This window comes from Podarcis erhardii (genome assembly GCF_964252035.2).
Source record: "Podarcis erhardii genome assembly, chromosome: Z".
Taxonomy (NCBI): domain Eukaryota; kingdom Metazoa; phylum Chordata; class Lepidosauria; order Squamata; family Lacertidae; genus Podarcis; species Podarcis erhardii.
This window is the reverse complement of record NC_138504.1, coordinates 11,148,848-11,169,278: the sequence shown is the minus strand read 5'-3', so window position 1 is coordinate 11,169,278 and position 20,431 is coordinate 11,148,848. Positions and strand designations below refer to the sequence as shown.

The 20,431-nt window shown below is 46.1% G+C and overlaps 1 protein-coding gene across 2 annotated transcripts; it reads right to left on the bottom strand.

The window, feature by feature from the left end:
• Positions 1–153: 153 nt before the first annotated feature.
• Positions 154–9,631, bottom strand: AKAP14 (A-kinase anchoring protein 14). 2 transcript variants are annotated; one of them, XM_081848200.1, is made up of 6 exons: positions 9,416–9,631; positions 8,566–8,773; positions 8,376–8,473; positions 5,799–5,978; positions 1,694–1,746; positions 154–320 (listed from the first exon to the last, which is right to left on the bottom strand). In XM_081848200.1, the coding sequence occupies exons 2-6, from the start codon at positions 8,759–8,761 to the stop codon at positions 236–238; spliced, it is 612 nt and encodes a 203-aa protein (XP_081704326.1). In that variant the 5' UTR covers positions 8,762–8,773; positions 9,416–9,631; the 3' UTR covers positions 154–235. The 2 variants fall into 2 exon arrangements, with proteins under 2 accessions (XP_081704326.1, XP_081704327.1); XM_081848201.1 differs by having other exon boundaries at positions 8,566–8,772; positions 9,482–9,630.
• Positions 9,632–20,431: the final 10,800 nt, after the last annotated feature.

Here is a 20,431-nt window from a genome sequence, read left to right as displayed (position 1 = left end):
TAGACTTGGAAGGTTGCAGTAAGTGGAGATCTCTGCCGTGTCTACTGCAAGATTAAGGGCACTGATGCTTCGCGGGTTTGATCAAATAACATTTGCTCTCCAGGAATTAAGCCTTCTAACACAACACAGAAAGACCAAAAATGAGAAGCTGACTACAGATATGCACAACTTTTATTTATAAAAACTAGCAGAAAACCTAAAAGAGAGTTTTTAGTTTGTAACAATTCTAGAGGAACTAAAAAGTGATGGTCTCCATCATGATTATTTTGCTTTCAATCACATCTTTGAGCCATTTTTCTTTGAATCGAGACTCTCCTGGCCTATAGAGAGAGACAGCAGAAGAAATATAACACAAGAGCTGGGTTACTTAACACAACTGAGTTGGGAACTGTGGTTTGTTTGTTTGTTTTTGTTTTTGTTTGTTTTTTTGAAAAGTTAATTCCCTTACAATATTCATCATAATCATCTACTATCTGCAGGTCTTGGGTTACAACAGTTTAAAATAAAAAACAGATTACAGTCATAGGAAGAGGAATAGGGTGGATCCTGATTTTTTAAAATGGCTTGTTTTGACATTGCTCAAATGCACTATGTGCTAACACTTCTGTCCTAATGTCTGTGCCACCTTTAGCTTGTTCTTGCACACATCTGTACTTTTAATGCACTGATTTGTGCCTTTTAACCCATTTATGGTGACTTTAAAAAAAACCCACAGGAAAAAACCTTAAATTTCTGCAACCAAAATCTGAGTGCTCTTGCACACAGAAAAACTAAAACAAAATTTGTGTCAAGGGATGGTATCCAGTGAACTTGTTCCATTAGCTAGGGCTGCCATAAGTCCAGAATTTCAAAGCTGGAATTGATGTCTGGGGGCAATTTCTGAAAGGCAGTACTTTATCCTGGATCTTAGGCAAGTCAATCGAAAAATCGTGATTTTTTTTGGGGGGGGGGCGTTCTTTGTCAAAGCTCAACAACTTTCTGGGTGTCCCGGATTTTTACTTTTTGAAATATGGCAACCCTACATTAGCAGAAGGATTTACACTTGCACAATTGAATTTTGCCCCCTCTCTGCACACTCATAATCAACTCCTGAGAGTTGGGGGAAACCCAGGACAGATCTTCGAGTCACACAGGGGTATACGAAGTCGCGCACTTTACACAAGTGTAAATTCCTGCACTACCAGAATGGGTTATTTAACACTACATTGGATGCAACCCTCTCAGGTCCCTAATGTAAAACAAATCTCAGTCAGTCATAGGCATGGTGTCCAGTAATGAGCATGTGATCAAATTTTGGGGAAGCCTCTTAAACTCAGGGCACATCTTGAATAAACAATCCTTTAGCACTAAGCAGCAGAATCCTAGACATTCCTGGTAGGTAGGTATAGGATTGCAGGCTAAGAGATGAATCTTCAGTGAATGTAGTTGGGGAAAAACAAAAAACAGCCATGTGTCCTGCAAACTGTAGCAGATTATGGTACATTTTTTTGCAGCTGATTTCTGCATAAGAGCAGGCCTGGCCTCTTCTAAGCCAGCTGTCCTAGTTGCAAATCAAAGAGACACAGAGATAGGCAGGTACAATTCACTCCTAGATGGGTTTACAAGATGAGCAGATCTTTCCCCATAACGAAACATTTAGCAGAATTTATCATACCACCATTATTTCATGGATTATTTTTAAAATAGAAAATACCTGTGAATTAGCTTATTCGTCTCCACCACAAAGAATACTTCAACAGGTAATGTCTGCATTAAATGAGGGAGAGAGAAAAATAATACTTTGTTTAAACTCTGAGAATGTTGGGTTTCCATTTTGCTTTTTAAAATCACCCTTCCCTGCAAGGGCTTTCTGGTCCTCATGGACACTAGTAAACTCAAAATGCAATAGCAATAGGAAATTTGCAAGCAAGAGAAGCCTGACCGTAATGTTGGGGTCTGATGGACCTCTAGGGTCTTGGTACTATGTGTGATAGGAATTTTATGCTCTTAAATATATGATAATGTTCATAAGTGTACCAACCAAGCACATACATACCGGTAGATCAGCACAGGAAGGCCAGCCTGGAACCATTTTGATTCCTAAACTGATCAAATCTTTTCTCTACAAGGTCAAAATGGAAAAGCCTCCCCATTGTCCAGTGGCGTAGCGTGGGTTGTCAGCACCCGGGGCAAGGCAAGTGATTTGCGCCCCCTAACCCGTGGATTTGCGCCCCCTAACCCTAACCCCCAGATGTTGCGCCCCCCCTGCACCCCCCACGCTACGCCACTGCGGAGTCGTCCGCCATCCTGAGCCAGCGGACCGACCGATCGCTCGCCCGCCCGGAGCCGCTGCGGCCGGAGAGCTGCGCCCGATCGCTCTGCGCCCTCTGCCCGCCGCTGGCTCTAGGCCAAACCCCGGGCCCGACTCGGGAAGCAAATACCGCGCATGAGAGGAAAAGATGCGCAAACCCCCGGCGCAGGCGCCCCGCTTGTTGACACGGGAGGGGAGGGGGGGAGAGGAAACGCTGCTGGTGCCGCTGCTCCTCGGCAGCGGCTCCTCCTCTTAGCCCGCCCTGCTTACATTTGCGCCAATCCCCACCCACTAAAGCCTTCGCGCCTCCCAATGGGAAGCCTTGCCGGGCGGCGGCCTCTGCTGCCTGAGAGTTCTAAAGCCACGCCCACTTTCCCAGAGACTGGCTGTTCTGAGGGATCCAGGGCAGGGCCGGCGTGCGCGCGCGCTTCTTGCTGCCCGGGCGCTTGCTCTAATCCCGCCTTCCCTGGGAGGGAGGGACGGCGGTGGCCGCGAGCGTCTGGGGTGGGGCGCGCGCTGGCTCTCCCTGGCGGCCCCCGCGCCTGGCGTTCTATCAGCGCGCCCGCCCGCCTCCTCTCTCTTTCCCCACCCATCCTCCACGTGCTGCGCTCTAACCCGGAGTTAGAAGGGAATTAGAACACGCCCCCCGTGTGGGGTGGTTTTTTTTTTTTGCTGCTTCTTCTTTTTTTAGGGCTTTAAAGTTATGCTTAATATCTGCAACACATTGAGTGCTCGTCCAGAAAAGTTGAGACTCACCCTCCAGTGCTATGCTCATGAGGCGCTTTCCTTCTCGTTGCTTAGGACTTCGTAGCAGCGGGGGAACCGCCAAAAAAGCCCCTTCGGGCGCGCGGGAGGAGCGAGCCGCCCGCTTTCCCGCCCTCGCCGGCCTCCTGGGGCGCACGCAGCGCTCGCGCCCTCCGCAGCCCGCCCAAACGCGCGCCAATGCCGGGCGGGCGACGCGCCCCCTCCGGGAAGCGCGATGTAGGCGCCGCTCCTGCACCCGACGGCCTTTTCTGCAGGGCTTCTAGCTGCAAGCGAGTGTGCGCGCAGAAGGCGGCGCCTGGGCTGGGGAGCGCGCAGCCTCGTCCTTTCCATCGCAGCCAGCACTGTGAGAGAGAGAGTGAGCCACCAGGACCAGGTAGGGGCAGAGAGCTCCGAATGCGCCCCCAAAAATGTTGCGCCCGGTGCGGCTGGCACCCCTTGCACCCCCCACGCTACGCCACTGCCATTGTCTTTTCCTTCACAAATCCTGTCTTAAGGGTATGTCTGTGTTTGAATAGGGTGTGAGCCTGTGACATTGCCCAGGAACTAAGTATTTATCATTACAAAAGACTGGCCAGGCTACCCAGGAAATCCAATCAAGTAACCTGCCAGACAGGAGATAAACAAGGACAAGAGAAAAACAACATTAAAATTTCTGTTTTAGACCGCCTTTTCTGTGATGTAGGTGTGATGTATCTGAGGGGTGGTCTTAGGTTACACCCCTTCTGTGATGTATGTATGATGTTTCTGGGGGTGGTCTTGATCTACAGGGTGGCAATTTCAAAAGTCTTTATAGGGTCTTGCACACCATTTTTCTGGGTCCCTCCTCTCTCCTGCAAGTGAGGGGAGCACCCTGTTGCAACAGTTCAATAAAGGCCAAGCCTACAGGCTGCTGTTTTGCTCCAAGTAATCCTGGTTGGTGTCTTTGTTTTTGTCCAAGGGAGCCCTCGGATTTTTCCGTTAACATATGTATACAATAAGCCTCTGCAGCTCAACCTTTCCAACTGGGAAAAATTGTATTTCAGTTATTTTTAAACATTTCAATACCGTGGTTCATCAAAATAAATTCCAGGATGGTGTGCTGCATATGCAGATTAAAATGTAATAATAATAATAATAAAAGAATAGTATCCTAAAAAGGCAGCAGTAGTTAGTCTTTTAACTTGGGAAAAAGGAGAGGAAGACTTGGTCAAAGTGTGTAAAATTATGTGTTGGGTAGATCAGCAACAGTTTTCCTGTTCTTACAAAACAAGAAGCCAGGACATCTGATGAAGCTGATTGGGAGATACAGGACAGGCAAAAGGAAGTGCTTCTAGGTATAAGGAACCTTTGACTCTCCAGATGTTGCTGACCTCATCATCCTTGACCATTATGGGCTGTGCTTGCTGGGGTTCATGGGGGGTAGTAATTCAGCAACAAATGGAGGGCCAAAAGTTCCCCATACCTGCTCTATTGGTTTTTAGCTGAGGTTCTCTTGCCTTGTTCTGCTGTTTTTATCCCTGGCATTTTGCTGCTGTCTGGTTTACTGTACTGTATTGTTTTCACTGCTTCTAAAGACCCCCTTGAAGCAGTGTAAGTTCTATATATAAACCAATTCACACTACAGCCATGTGGGGTCACATTCCCTGCCTCTGCCATTTTTTGGGTGGATGACAAGGTAAATCATACCTAAAGACAGAAGTATATGGGAAGATCCTTTCCTGTTTGTACCATTACAGAGGAAACGGTCCAAAACTTGTTATTGGTTATTTGCAATGTAAGTATTAAAGGTAAAGGTAAAGGGACTCCTGACCATTAGGTCCAGTCGTGGCCGACTCTGGGGTTGCGGCGCTCATCTCGCTTTATTGGCCGAGGGAGCCGGCGTTCAGCTTCTGGGTCATGTGGCCAGCATGACTAAGCCGCTTCTGGCGAACCAGAGCAGCGCACGGAAATGCCGTTTCCCTTCCCACCGGAGCGGTACCTATTTATCTACTTGAACTTTGACGTGCTTTCTAACTGCTAGGTGGGCAGGAGCAGGGACCAAGCAATGGGAGCTCACCCCGTTGTGGGAATTCGAACCGCCAACCTTCTGATTGGGAAGCCTTAGGCTCTGTGGTTTAACCCACAGCACCACCCGCATCCCTTAATGGAAGTATTACTGTAACTATTATTGTTAAAGTTAGAAACTGCTTACATGCCAAAATGGCTTCTACAAGTATAAAATCAGTTACAAAATCAAAACATAATTTAAATATATGACAAAACAATTCCATCAAAGCCTTAAAAGCTTTCATAATTAGACTATACTATAAATGTACAACAGTTTAAACAGTGTATAAACAATTAAATGAGGAGGGTGGATTTCAATGTCATGGTTCATAATCATTCCGTCAGCACAAGTATTTCTGATACTCCTCTCCTCCAAATTGTGGGGGGTGTGGGGCATGATGGGGCAGAAGAGTGGGGGGAAAGTCTCATAACGCTGACAGGAGTCTTTAATCTGTCTGCTACTAGCACAATTATTTAGTTCAAGTTCTTAGGAAGTTCAGGTTCAGGGGACTGTTCTGCCTAAATATGTGTGCCTTCAAATAAAGGGCATGAAGGGAGTGTGATCAAGCACTTGGCAAATGATCAAGTTTATAGATTTCAGAAGTTCAAACTTGATCCTAATGAGGGTGTTCTCTCCCCCTTCCTGCTTTTTTATTTTTATATAAGAATATTATCCTCTGGGCTTATAGGTCTTCAGAGGCGATGTCAAAATACTTACTGATGGTCTGATTTTGGAAATCTCTATGACGAAATAGACACATGCTGTTGCTCGTGGGATGGGCTTTCTACAGGTCGGGATACTCCAGCGGACCCGGTAAAAGTACCTCGTGGAATACTCCAGTTCCTCTTCGCTGATATAGTTTGTCCAATGTAGCCAGCTCTCATGAAGCTCCCATGTCTGTGGAATAAAAATAAATCATGATGTGGCCCCATGCACAAGCATTTGCCCACATCTGCCAGCAATCGAACATAGTGGGTACAACCCGCTGTGTCAAGCACATGTCAAGCCTTTGTAATGTTATGAGTCACACAATAAGGACTCCTGGTTTCAAATCGCCTGCCAGGCTGCAAAAACTCTCTGACTGACTGGGCCATTCGCTTTCTCCCAACTTTCCAAGATTGTAGTGAGGAGGATTAGAGGCAGGGGAAGGTTTGAGGCCGTGATCTGAGGGCACATGATGGAGGTGTTATCCAGGCCCCATTCTTGGCTGCCTGTCACTTTAAGATGGCCCAGTACTGATCACCCACAGCCTCTGGGAATCTCTGGGCTATGTCATGGTGGGCAATCAATCCCTTTGTGATTGGCTGAGCAGGCCACCTGTCAGTTAAGACCCACTTGGTAAGAAACTCTTCAAAATGGACTGTTGCCATACAGTCCCTTGTCTGCCCAATTGACCATCTATGCTGCAACAAATGTGGAGACCAGAAGCCCATTTGTAAGTCGCTGCAATAGAACTGACGTTCTAGTGAAGGGCAGGTAACAACAACAACCACTTTTTTAAAGTCTGACAAACACAAACCATTCTTTGCTCCTTGCTTAAACAAGATGTCTGTGGAGGCTTCCCCATAGGAGCTGATAATTGTTATCTAATATACAAAAATGATTCATTTGTGAACCTGCATCGTCTCACAAAAAAAATGTGTGCCACTATTTATAAGGATGCGACAAAAAGTGTTACCTGCCCAAAGATAGGGTTGGGATAGATCGATCCTAAGGGGAATGTGGTGTTGGCCTACCTGAGAGCTCCTGGCACAAATGGATTGCCTGCACTAGCAGTCATGAAAGGATGGGAGAAAAAAAGGCCTCTCCCCCACCTTCTGTCACAGCAGCCAGATAGTGAAGAGAAACAGGGTTGGGTGTGGTTTGTGCATGTACTCTGCCATGAATTCCAAGGTGGAAGAACGATAGCTATAAATGAGCATAAATGTTTAACTGTGTGGTTGAGGATGTACATTGACTGCGGGTTCCTTTGGTCTTTTTCACATGAGGTGCGGAAGAACTTGCAATTAATGATAACAGCCAGATTCACTGCCCAATCAGAAGGTCAGCGGTTTGAATCCCCGCGACGGGGTGAGCTCCCGTTGCGTGGTCCCTGCTCCTGCCAACCTAGCAGTTCGAAAGCACGTCAGAGTGCAAGTAGATAAATAGGTATCACTCTGGCGGGAAGGTAAACTGCGTTTCCATGCACTGCTCTGGCTCGCCAGAAGCGGCTTAATCATGCTGGCCACATGACCCGGAAGCTGTACGCCGGCTTCCTCAGCCAATAAAGCGAGATGAGCGCCACAACCCCAGAGTTGCCCGCAACTGGACCTAACGGTCAGGGATTCCTTTACCTTTACCTATGCTATTAGTCATTCATTGCTGTATATTTGATGTACTTGCAGCACCTACCCACCAAAATTTAGGAAAAAAGATAAAGAAATATTGTTGCTCTTATTAACATAGTATCAATTACGGTATTTAGTACAATAAAGCTGCCATCCTAAACCCACTTACCAAGGACGCAAGCTCACTGAACACAGTGGAACTTATTTCCAAGTACACATCTACAGCAGTGGTTCCCAATTAGCTACCTAAGTACTGTGTTTTTTTTCAAAAGTCAAGCCATGGACTTTTGAAAAATTTGAAATCTCTGTGGTAGCTTTTGTTATGTGAATGGTGCCACAGACACCCTGGGTGGGTTATGCGGACCCCTTAAGGGAACCATTGATCTAAAGGCAGCGGCGTAGCATGGGTTGTCAGCACCTGGGGCAAGGCAAGTAATTTGCGCCCCCTAACCCGGGGCAAGGCAAGTAATTTGCGCCCCTAACCCCTAACCTGCCACCGCTGCCAGCTTCTTCTTGCTGCTGCCTGGGCTGGTCGGATGTGGTTCTCTCCCGCGCTCAGCGCTGCGCTGGGCGGCCACTACACTGTCCCTCCCCCAGATAGTCCCTCCCTCGCTCTCTCTCCGCTCCGCACCGCAAGGCATGCCTGGCACCCTCCCCCTCCACAGTGGGCGGCGACCCGGCAGCTCAGATCGGATTCGCACAGCCAGCATTGCAGTGAGAGAGAGTGAGTGAGCCAGGTAGGGGCAGAGAGCTGCGAGTGCGAGCGCCCCCCCCAAATGTTGCGCCCGGTGCGGCTGGCCCCCCCTGCACCCCCACGCTACGCCACTGTCTAAAGGATTGCACTGTGTGTTGCCTTCAATGCCACCAAACATACAGGCCCTTTCCAGCTGATTCTCACAGCATATTCATGCATCCAGACAGTCATGTCACTTGGCTAAAGGCATTAAGTATCCAATTTTAAACTTACTTTTAAATAATCCTCAATCTGTGCCAGTCCATTAAATACTGTGAAATCCTTGCACTTCATCCATGTAATATTTGGTACTGGATATTTGATTCCTGGAACTGAAGGGAAGGGAATAAGTTAATCTCTGGTAAGGGTGGCTTTTATACTTTCCAGGAGGCATCAAAAGCATAGCAAGTTAATATTGTAATACCTGCCTCTGTCTTTTGCAGGTGTCTAATAGTGTATATTGCATCTCTGATAACATTTTTCACAATAGACTCTGCTGCCTTCCTGATGGCTTCTAGAGCTGGATCTTCAGCTTCCACAGATGCATCTTCAGCTTCCATGGATGCATCTACAGCTTTCACAGGTGCATCTTTGCGTTCCACATTAGTGGTCAACTCCATTGCCCACAACTCTAGAAAGAGAGGATAAGGACAGCACACAGGGTCATAAGGATCATTGTTCAGAATTTGACCAACACAGCAAGCAAAACTGCATATTTGGCATAACCTACTCTGCCACTGCTAATCATAGAAAAGATCAAAACCCCATCATCATTCTTAAGAAAAACATTTTGGGCTGTTACACAGGGCAGACCTGGTTTACCACTGAGTGTATGCTCAACTGGAAGCTGCAACTAGTCCTGGTTCCCTGTAATAACATGGAAAGGGCCTTAGTATAAGGTAGCCTATTGGCCTACCTAGCTTGCCAGCATGGACTGGCAACAGTTCTCCAGGGTTTCAGACAGGATTCTTTTCCAACCCCAATTAGAGATGGGGGGGGGAGGGTTTGAACCCTGGCCCCTTTTGCTTCAGAGCATGTGGTTCCACCACCGAGCTATGGCTCAAACACATATTTGTTACATTATTTCATTACATTTTGCAGTGTACGCCTTGAAAAGTATTTGGTGTATGCCTGCAAATCATAATCTGCAAAGAGGGAATGAGAAATCATGAACAAGCCTGGTTCCTTTGCATTTCTTTAGTCCTCTCATTTCCACTGCGTTCAGCCACCAATGCAAATAATTAAGAATGAGAATGTTCTGAGAAATAATCATCAAGGGATGTTGTATGAAAGTCAGCACTTCCTCTGATCCCGCAAAGGATAGTAGATCACTCCATTACCAGCTTGAAAGTGCTTTCCAGATGCTTTTCTCTTGCGATCGGAGCTGCTTTATTTCCTCCGAGATACAGGTTCCCAGGGCTCATTAAGCAGCGGGCTCTCAGGCTTCTGTGACAAGTGTTTGGTCACAATCATCGCCTGGGCAACAGCAGTTCATCCAATAGAGCTGCAGGTTTGATGTACAGGCATTCCATCCTACTGAAAGGAAAAAATAATACTGGTGGAGATCAGCTCTTAGCACACAGCGTGCAGCCAATGATATTGTTAGGCGTTCAAGAGGCTGGGAAGTGATTAATGCGACTTGGGTGGTGTTTTCACGTTATGGAGCAGGGCATATCAGCCCACATCATACGTGCACTTTTTGCATGTTACTTTTTTGATGGGTGGGAGGGAATTGGGGGTGAAGCCCTTTAGAATGGCTAAAAGATGCGTTTGACTGGAGGGAGGAAAATACTTGGTGCTTTCTAGACCACAAAATTTGAGCATGCAGCAACCCAGTTTGTGAACTTGCTAACCATTAAATAGTCAAACATAGGCTGCATACACATCATTGCTTCCCCCAAAAACTGTAGTTCACACCCCTCCCCGGGGTAAAATTCCCAGCACCCTTAACAAACCACAGGTCCCAGGATTCTCTGGGTACAGTCAAATGCTTTAAATGAGCATTAAATATATTTCATGTGAACAACCACAGAAGAGGATGCCAACTGCATCTCTGCAAGATTCGTTGCTCTGGCTTTCCCACTATCGAATCAGCCTCTGTCTCCTAGCTGTATACTTGTCAGGAATGGGAAGTTAACGGTGTGCTGTTCCCTAAACATAATTTAGACTCACCCTTCCCTCTTTTCCCATGGCCTGAAACAAAGCCTGTCACAAGCCTAAATTAAAATCCTGACAGGGAGTGATGTTTGTATAATCCTATTAGTTACAGATAGGTAGCCGTGTTGGTCTGCCATGGTCAAAATAAAAAAATTCCTTCCAGTAGCACCTTAAAGACCAACTGAGTTAGTTCTAGGTATGAGCTTTCGTGTGCATGCACACTTCTTCAGATACGTATCTGAAGAATACGTATCTGAAGAAGATACGTATCTGAAGAAGTGTGCATGCACACGAAAGCTCATACCTAGAACTAACTCAGTTGGTCTTTAAGGTGCTACTGGAAGGAATTTTTTTATTTTGTTTTAATCCTATTAGATTACCAACACCAGGGTGGAGCCTGAATTGGCATTTGAATTGGCATTTGAATTGGCATGCCTGAATTGGCATTTGAAAGCACACAAGTGACATTTCTGCATAGAATGTTATCATGGCTGTATCCCTACTCATTCAGAGAAGCTGTAGAATAGCTTGCCTTTACAGAAGGCTACATACTGCAACTCTTCACAAGCATATCAGGAGATATGCCAAGAACAATGACTCATGCAGAATGACTCCTTACTGTTTGTAATCAGAGGCCCTGTACCTTTTTGTCAGGAATAGGGAACTCGTGACCCAGGTGTAATACTTGAAATCATCATCAGCCCCAACCAGCCTGGCCAAACACCAGGGATGCTGGAAGCTGTAGTGCAGGGATGGGGGAATCTGCAACGCTCCAGATGTTGCTCCCTCAGCCTTGCCCATTGGCCATGCAGGTTGGTGAGCTGGAATCTGACCACATCTGGAGGGCCCCAAGTTTCCCACCCCTGCTGTAGTGCTTCAACACCTGGAGGCCTATAGCCATGTGTTATGTACTGAGTTGAATAGAATCCAGAATGCAGCAGTCTGATTGGTCCGCAGGAGCCACCCAATCCAGCTCCAGGTAGAAGTGAATCCGCAACCTGATTGGCCAACAGGAGAATCCCGGAATTAGCCAATCACGTGGGGCCCATTGTGTAAATAATGTATATAAAGTAGACAGTTTGGGGGAACTTCCATTCCTCACTACTATGAGCTGAATAAAGAGCATGAAATCCACACTCGACTCCGAGTATATTTCACCATGCCACTCCTGTTTTTAAGGCACTTCTGGCTGGGATGCAAGGCAGGGCCTGTTCGGTTATGGCTCCCAGGATATGGAACTCCCTTCCCCTAGGAGACCTGATTGGCCCCTTTGATAATGGCCTTTTTGTTAGCTGTAACAAAAGAGAACACCCAGCTTTTCCAGGACTTTAGTCTGCATTGGATTTTAGTACCTCTGCTGTGAAGTCTTCTGGAAATTACCATTTTAATTTTGGATTGGATTGGAAGAGCTTTTACGGTCTGTTTCGCCCTCATCTCCCCCTAAAGAAAAACCCAGGGTAAAAGTATTTGGATTAAAAAAATAAAATAAACCACAGTGGATCATCTTGTGTGCAGGAGCTTAGTTCCTGCACATTCTAAAAGAAATCAATGCATGTTGGTGCCCCCAGTTTTAGAAGTGGCAATAATGTCATCTCAGAAGTTTTGGAAACAATGATTGAGAACTTTCATGTTTTTGCATGTTAGATATTTAGCCTCCAGATCAGCCGTCTCCTCTAACTGCTTGTGACAGGAAATCTGGGTTCCAGTTTTAATCAATTTTAAAATGCTTGTTCTGGATTTCTCTGAAAAACAAACCAGGCTTTTTATTTATTTCAGTGACCTCAACTGCTGCAAAAGACACGTGCAGATAGGAAGCACAATGAATTTGCCATTATTAGAGGGCCAAGTCCTACAAACAGTTTTCTACAACAACAACAAAAACAAATTATTATTTTTTTTGCAAGCAATGTGGTCTTTTTTCTTTTTTCACGGATTTTGAACTACAATCCCAATCACTATTTAAAAACAATAAACTAAACTTTAGAAACTGAAACACAGATGATATATTGTCACTCATTTGGGAAGGAACATCCACAAATTCTCAGAGCAGAAATGGTTTTAGTCTCTCACTTGCTGGAAATGTTTATTAGTATTAGTATTAAGTACTAGACATAGTTCACCAGAAACTAGAGCTTTTAGCAAGCTTTTAAAGTGTCATATAAGTGGGGGATAATCAGTCTCATATAACCAACATTATTAAGACTAATTAATGCATAAAGGGGTTAAGACCATAGATTAAGCTGTCCTGCCAGTCTTATCCTAGGTCACTTCCCCTTATCTTGGAAGAAAATAAGTAATCAAGTCTATTGTTCACCATCAATCTACTTGAGAAGCTCAATGTGTAGCGAGGTTTGAGGTGGTTGCTGCAGCTAAGATTGGATGGCTCTCACAAGTCACTCTTAAATTCCTATGCTAATAATTTAGGAACTTTCACAACTGTAACTAATCCCAAGTTTTACCGCCTGTGCAACTTTCTAAAGCACATTAATCTTGACTTTTAGAAAGTTTGTAAGTAAACCATTTTAGCTTACCAAATGCCCCATCTTTTCCTATAAAATATGCCCTTTTCCCTTATGGGGTATCCAAGAGCCCATATAGAGTCCTTACATAGGTTCCCTATTGGTAGGAGAGAATAACAGAGGCCAACCAGAGAATATTGAGAAGCAAAGCAGCTAGTAAGCTTGATCTTTATTGATCTGTTGCAACAGGGTGCTCCCCTCACACGCAGGAGAGGAAGAGGACCCCCAAAATTGCTGTGCAAGGGCTTATAAAGACTTTTGAAATTCTCAACCTGTAGATCAAGACCACCCCCAGAAACATTATGCATTCATCACAGAAGGGGTGTAACCTTAGACCACCCCTCAGATAAGGCGATCTAAAACAGAACATTTGCATGTTGTTTTCTCCTGTCGCTTTGTTTATTTCCTGTCTGGCAGGTTACTTGATTGGATTTCTTGGGGAGCCTGGGCAGTCTTTTGTAATGATAAGGCTCACACCCTTATTCAAACACAGATTAAGACAGGATTTGTGAAGGAAGAGACAATGGGGAGGCTTTTCCATTTTGACCATGCAGAGAAACATTTGCTCAGTTTAGGAATCAAAATGGTTTCCAGGTTGGCTTTCCTGTGCTCATCTATGTACATGCGGTTATGAACGTTGCCATATATCTAAGACCATAAAATTCCTATCACACTATGTTGGGGGACGAGGAAAATTTTGGAACTCACAAGGGCATATTTTAAGGGTCTAACAGCCTATATTTCCATGCTTGACTTTGCTGCCTGTTTTGTGATTTTAAATCTCCACTGGGGCTCTCTCAGCAAAGAGTACATGCCACCCTCAATCTGGATCTTGGCATCCAGGGAATAGTCCTTTCTGTACCTATTACTGGCCAATGACTCATCTAACCCAGCAGTCTTCTCACAGCAACCAGTCAAACGCTTCTGGGAAGCTCACAATCAGCACCTGAATGTAACAGGTTTCAGCAACTGGTATTCAGAAGCATTACTACCTCTTGACTGTACAGGTAAGATGTAGACGTCAGGGTTAGTAGCCATTGAGAACCTTCTCCGATCCTGTTTTAAAGCCATCCAGGCTGGTCACCATCACTGCTTCTTGTGGGAGTGGATTCCATAGTTTACCTTACCTGGCTCCTTACCTCTCACGCCCTGACCTAGCCACTGTGATCCACGCGACGGTCACCTCCAGACTGGATTATTGTAACTCGCTCTACGTGGGGCTGCCCTTGAGACTGACCCAGAAACTCCAGCAGGTGCAGAATCCTGCAGCGAGACTCCTTACGAGGTCTTCGCTGCGAGATCACATTCACCCGCTGCTATACCAGCTGCACTGGCTCCCGGTGGAGTACAGGATCAGGTTTAAGGTGCTGGTTTTAACCTTCAAAGCCCTATACGGCCTAGGGCCCTCGTACCTACGGGACCGCCTCTCCTGGTATGCCCCACAGAGGAACTTACGATCTTCAAATAAAAACATCTTGAAGGTCCCAAGCCACAGAGAGGTTAGGCTGGCCTCAACTAGAGCCAGGGCTTTTTCGGCTGCGGCTCCAACCTGGTGGAACGCTCTCTCACAAGAGACAAGGGCCCTGCAGGACTTGACATCTTTCCGCAGGGCCTGCAAGACAGAGCTGTTCCACCTGGCCTTTGGTCAGGGCGCAGCCTGACTCCCTCCTCTGGCAATCTTTACAAAACTTTAGTTTATGGTTGCCATCAATTTTGATTTTAATTCATTTTAATCCATTTTTATACTGTTTTATAATGCTGTACTGTTTTAGTGTTGTTAGCCGCCCTGAGCCCGGCTTCGGCTGGGGAGGGCGGGATATAAATAAAATTTATTATTATTATTATTATTATTACCTATGTTCTGTTTGAAGAAGTACTTTCTTTTGTGTCTCCTGTCTCTTCCAATGTTCAGCTTCATTGGATAGCCTCAAGTTCTAGGTCTCAGCTACGTTTGTCAAAACACAGCATGATAAATGCGTTATAACACTGCAACACCAGATGGCGCTGTAGAGCTGAAATCACATCTCAGTATTTTCGATTGTGAGCTTTGCAACGTTTATTCGCAGAGCATTTTCAGTGTTTTTTTAATAGCTGCGTAGATCCAGCCCTAGTGTTATGAGAGAAGGAGAAAGGGCATTTCTCTCTTCTCTTTCTGCATGTCATGCATAATGTTATACACTTCCATTATGTCGTCTGATTTTTCACTCCTCCCCATTTTTCGCTTTAATGCATTTCTTATCACTGCTTTGACAAGATTTGATTATTTGTGCTGTACTTTATGATGTTTGCCTTTACTTACTGTTATTGGGTATGAAAACAGAAGAGCAGGTTGGACATAATAACAAATACGGTGATGTTTTTGACAAAGATGATCACCCAAAAAAGAATTTCTGTTTCTCCCTAGTTGGAAATACCTCAATAAGACTGAGAACAAACACTCGTTTGTTGGTGTTGGACTACAAAGCCAGCACAGGTGGTTTGATGCTTGCAAGGAGAGCCAACGACACAGAGATATTGCAGAGATAGTTAATAATATAAGCCATTTAATCTTCTCTGGGTAAATGTCCCGCAGTTCCAAAAATGTGGAGTCACTCACCACTGCTGCTTTATCCTCACCCACTACTAATACATTCTATTCATATCAGCATTTGCAAATTTGTCCTACTATTAATATTGCTTTGGCTCAAAAACACTTGGGGGGGGGGTGAGTTTGAAAGGGAAGAAAGGAAGAAGACTTTCGAGGTCTGGAGCTGATCTAACACAATAGCTGCAACTGTATGCCAGACATCAGAGGACTGTAAAAAGGTGCTGATGAATGCTTGATGGCTGAAAAAGTATTTTGCATAGGCTAATCAATAAGTGTAGATGCAAATGATAAATTATGGGTACTATCCCTTGGTAGCATGGGCATAGCTGGGGGGGTGGGACAGGGAGGTGCAGCTGCCCTCCCCCAAATCAATAAAAACCAATAGCTAACTGAGGTTCTGCCCCCGCTAACAAAAATCCTGGCTACGCCCATGATTGGTAGTTATACTTAAAGTAGACCCATTGGAATTAATAGAGGTGGTTCATTCAGGTCCATTAATGTGTCTACCCTGAGAAGAACTCAGTTGGGTCCAAACCCAATTACTGTTATTTAGAAGAAATGCAATGCATCCCACTGTAATGGGAAAGTTTTTTGACCAAGTGACCCATGTGCTTAAGCCAGGTGTCGGCAAACTAAGGCCCATGGGCCACAAGCGGCCCCCGCGGGTCATTTAACTGGCCCACAAGCCGGCCCCAAACTGAGCCATCCACTTGGCAAGTCCCCGCATGCTGCGCCAAACCAGCGTGGTGCGGGGACTTGATTCTGCGGCGCCAGAAATTGTGTCTGCGCAAATGCTGGAAATCCTGTCTGCGCGGATGCCGGCAATTGTGTCTGCGCAGACGCAGACATCAGAAATAGTGGGTGCGCACACTCACATGTGCACGATCCACCCACGGAGGGATCTCCGCTGGAGTGAACCGACCCAAGGGAGGTAAAGCTTGCTGACCCCTGGCTTAAGATAGATAGATAGATAGATAGATAGATTCTTTATTGTCATTACACAAGTGCAACATTGCACAAGTGCAACGAAATTGGATGCCATTCCTTAAAAACAACAAAAGCAAAACAACAACAACAACCAAACAAACCACATTCCAGCCACACCCACACCCACACCCATCAAACTCCCAGGTCACACTATCGAGTTACTGCATTTAAGAAGGCCACAGCTCTTGGATAGAAACTATTTTTCAGTCTATTTGTCCTTGACTTGATGTTTCTGTATCTCCTGCCAGAAGGCAGTAGTACAAACAGACTGTGTCCCGGGTGAGATGCATCCTGCAGGATATTGTTTGCTTTCCTAAGACAACGGGAACCGTACAGTTCTTCCAAAGATGGGAGGGGATGACCAATAATCCTTTGGGCTGTGGTTATGACCTTCTGGAGCACCTTCCTCTTCCTAGCTGTACAGCTGGAGAACCAGGCACAAATACAGTATGTGAGAATGCTCTCTATGGAGCCTCGGTAGAAGGACACCAGCAGTCTCTCACTCAGATTGTTCTTCTTTAAAAGTCTGAGGAAATAAATTCTCTGCTGGGCCTTCTTCACCAGAGCAGTGGTATTTGCACTCCAAGTCATGCCCTGATCGATAGTCACTCCCAAAAACCTGAATTCCGCCACCCTCTCCACCCGTTCCCCGTTGATATACAAGGGCTGAATGTCCGCCTTTTTTTTCCTGTAATCCACCACCAATTCCTTGGTCTTAGCCGTATTAAGAGCCAGATTGTTCTCTCCACACCAAGCACAAAGCCGCTCCACCTCGTCCCGATAGGCGGACTCATCCCCTCCTGAAATGAGCCCCACCACCGTAGTGTCATCAGCAAACTTGATGATTTTGTTGCTGGAATAAATGGCTGTACAATCATACGTATAGAGAGTATAGAGCAGGGGACTCAACACACAACCCTGTGGTGAGCCGGTGTTAAGGCTAAGGGCTGTGGACATATGTGACCCTACTCTAACCCTCTGAGAACGTTCTGACAAAAAGTCCAAAACCCAGAGACAGGTGGAGTTGGAGAGTCCAATCGCCTCTAGCTTGGACACCAGTCTATGGGGGAGGATAGTGTTAAAAGCAGAGCTAAAATCCACAAACAGCAGCCTCACATAACTCCCCGGCTGCTCCAGATGGAACAGAGCAGCATGGAGAGTGGTAGTGATAGCGTCTTCCGTGGATCTATTTGCCCTGTATGCAAACTGGTAGTTGTCAAAAGTTGATGGAAGACAGGAAATAATGTGACGGCGCACCAGTTTCTCAAAACACTTCATGATGATTGGAGTCAGTGCAACTGGTCTGTAGTCGTTCAGACTACTGATTGTGGATTTTTTAGGCAGAGGAACAATAAGCTGTTGTTCTAGTGCTAACTGCTGACAGGCAACCTCCACCAGCACCACATCTGTACCATACATATAAAGCAGCACTATCACTTCAAACAATCTTGAATTCACCTAAAGAACCTAGGAACTGTGATTTGAGGGTGCTAATATTTTTTTAAAGAACTGTATCTGCCTCACAAAGCTGCAACTTCCAGAGTCCTTTAGCAATCAGCCCCTCTTCCCAGGGAACTCTACGCAGCCAAGCTCCTTGCCGAATCCATCAAAACCAGGATATACCGTATTTTTCGCTCTATAGGACGCACTTTCCCCCTCCCAAATTAAGGGGAAATGTGTGTGTGCGTCCTATGGAGCGAATGCAGGCTCCTTGGCTTCAGCGGTAGCAACGCGAAGCCTCCGAAGCACAGAGGGAGCGCTCCCAGTCCCACCAGGAGATGCTGGGGACTGAACCTAATGCCTTCTGCATGCTAAGCACTTGTTCTACCACTGAACTATGGCCCTAGCTCACAATATTGCTGTCAGGATAAAATGGAGAAGGTGGAGGCTGAAGTGTGTATGCTCTGTGGAGGAAAGGTGGGATAGAAGTATAAGAAGGAATAAAGTATGTAAACTAGCCTATAAGTGAATAAACTACAGTATATTTTTAACTTACTCTCCTAATAATTTGTATATAAATTATAAAAGTGGTATATAAATTTTGTTAAATAAAAAAAGAGGAAATGTTCAGACTTTCAAACAGTATGTTATGCCTGAGCCTTCATTGCTGAAACCCCCAACAGCATTTTCATGCTCACAAACACCTGATGAAGGAACCATTGTGACATAACCCATTCAAGCGAGTGAAGGGACAACAGGCTGTCAACAGTGGCAGTAGTTGGGGGCTCCCATCTATTCAAAAGCCACAGAAAGTCTTTTCATACTGCTTGAGGAATTAATCCCTTATTTAACATTCATAATTGCTGGATCGATTTAACAGGACTGGACCTAACATTTGCTTGGATTTGGCACCATTGATAGGGAACTGCCTGTTGCGTCCTCCACTTTGAAGTCACCCTGGTCTTTGGGCCTCCAGCACCTTCTTCAGCATGTCCAACCCATCTAAGAGGCGTATGATACTGGTGTTCCACTGGGTTAGGAAGAAGCCCCTGACAGAGAAGCCGTGCTCTACCATCTCGGCCAGACCTTCTGCCTCTGCACCGGCTTGCAACACTCCTCACATTTAACCCTACTTCACGAGGAGCAAGACACAACCCGCTCCGCTCAGGAGGTCCAGCAGGCGCAAGGTGCTGCAATTGCCAAATCTCACCGACCCCAAGTTTTTAAGATCCATCAATGGCAGCGTTGGCCGGAAGAGAGCCCGCAGGCATGGCAAGCAAAAGAAGACTCCAGTGGGAACAGGAAAAGGGGTGAGGGCTAGGCTAGAGGCAAGAAGGCTCCAAAGCTATTTGAGGGGTGGGATTGCTTTGGAAGATGCCTTCTCACAATCTCTACCCTTGAACCACGTAAGGACATAAGAGGTGCCTTCTCAGGGATAGCCGTCTGAAGCCTTCGGAGCGCAGTGCAAGTTCCCGCTGCGCTCTGGAGGCTTCAGGTTCCTTTCACTGAAGCAAGGAGAGTCTTGCTCTCCCAGCTTCAGCAAAAGGAAATCGAAGGCTGTGGAGCACAGTGGGAACTCGCGCTGCACTTCAAAGGCTTCAGGGATCTTTGAGGCTGGTGGGGGGGGAAAGCAGCGCTTCGCCCCCACCGCCAGCCCCACAAGCTCAGGGAGCAGCGGGAAGGTGGCACGCAGCCTTTGCACTGCTCCCTGACCTGGTCTTTGAGGCTCGGGGGGGGAGCAGCACTCTCCCCCCCCCCGCCAGCCCCAAAGAGCAGGTCGAAAGGAACCTGAAGCCTCCGGAGCCCAGCAGGAACTCCCGCTGCGCTCCAGAGGCTTCGGGTGAATGCACCTTGAATGCACAGAACGCACCTTGTTTTAGAGGGGGAGAACAAGAAAAAAAAATCTCCCCCTCTCTGCGCAGCGCCCCTTCAGCGAAGCAGCAGGAGAAATGGAAGGGGCTCTGTTTCTCCTGCCGCTTTGCTGAAGGGGCGCTGAGCAGAGAGGGGAAGAATTTTTTTTTCTTGTTCTCCCCCTCTAAAACAAGGTGCGTCCTATGGTCGGGTGCGTCCTATAGAGCGAAAAATACGGTAATCATTAAAATAAATAGGAATTGTGGGTCAAAACTGTACTTTAAATCTGTGGGTTTTGTTGCACTCTTATTTTAAAAGGCACAATTTCCATGCAATTTGTCTGTATATTTTTCTCTGCTGTGGTGGTCTTGATAACCCTGTGCTCTATCTGATGAACAAATGAACTGAAAGTTTGCACACTTTTCTGTTTTATGACATGTCAGTGTAGTGTGTACACACACTAGGAAGCAGCAACCGATTGCAGTTTCCCAACAGATGCAGTTCACTCAATGCTTGTGTGTGTGTGTGTGTGTGTGCGCGTGTGTGTGTTTTAATATACAAGTGAACAGTGGAGAAAACTAATGCCCCTTTGAAACAGGCAAAAGCACTGTAAAGTCCTCACCGTGCAAGTTCCATAATCAATTTCCTTAGCTCGTGTCCATATGGAAACCTTAAGAAACAATATGCAATTCTCAATTTGGAAGTCATGTGAGCAAGAGAAGGGGGTTATAACTGCATCTGAAATGAGT

What these genes read in the sequence shown, in the direction of transcription:
- AKAP14 (XM_081848200.1), bottom strand. Translation starts at nt 8,761, where the DNA reads ATGGAGTTGACCACTAATGTGGAACGCAAAGATGCACCTGTGAAAGCT. An exon ending in CCTGCAAAAGACAGAGGCAG is followed by an intron (nt 8,474 to 8,565) that starts GTATTACAATAT and finishes CCTTCCCTTCAG; the next exon opens with TTCCAGGAATCAAATATCCA. An exon ending in AGATTGAGGATTATTTAAAA is followed by an intron (nt 5,979 to 8,375) that starts GTAAGTTTAAAA and finishes TTTATTCCACAG; the next exon opens with ACATGGGAGCTTCATGAGAG.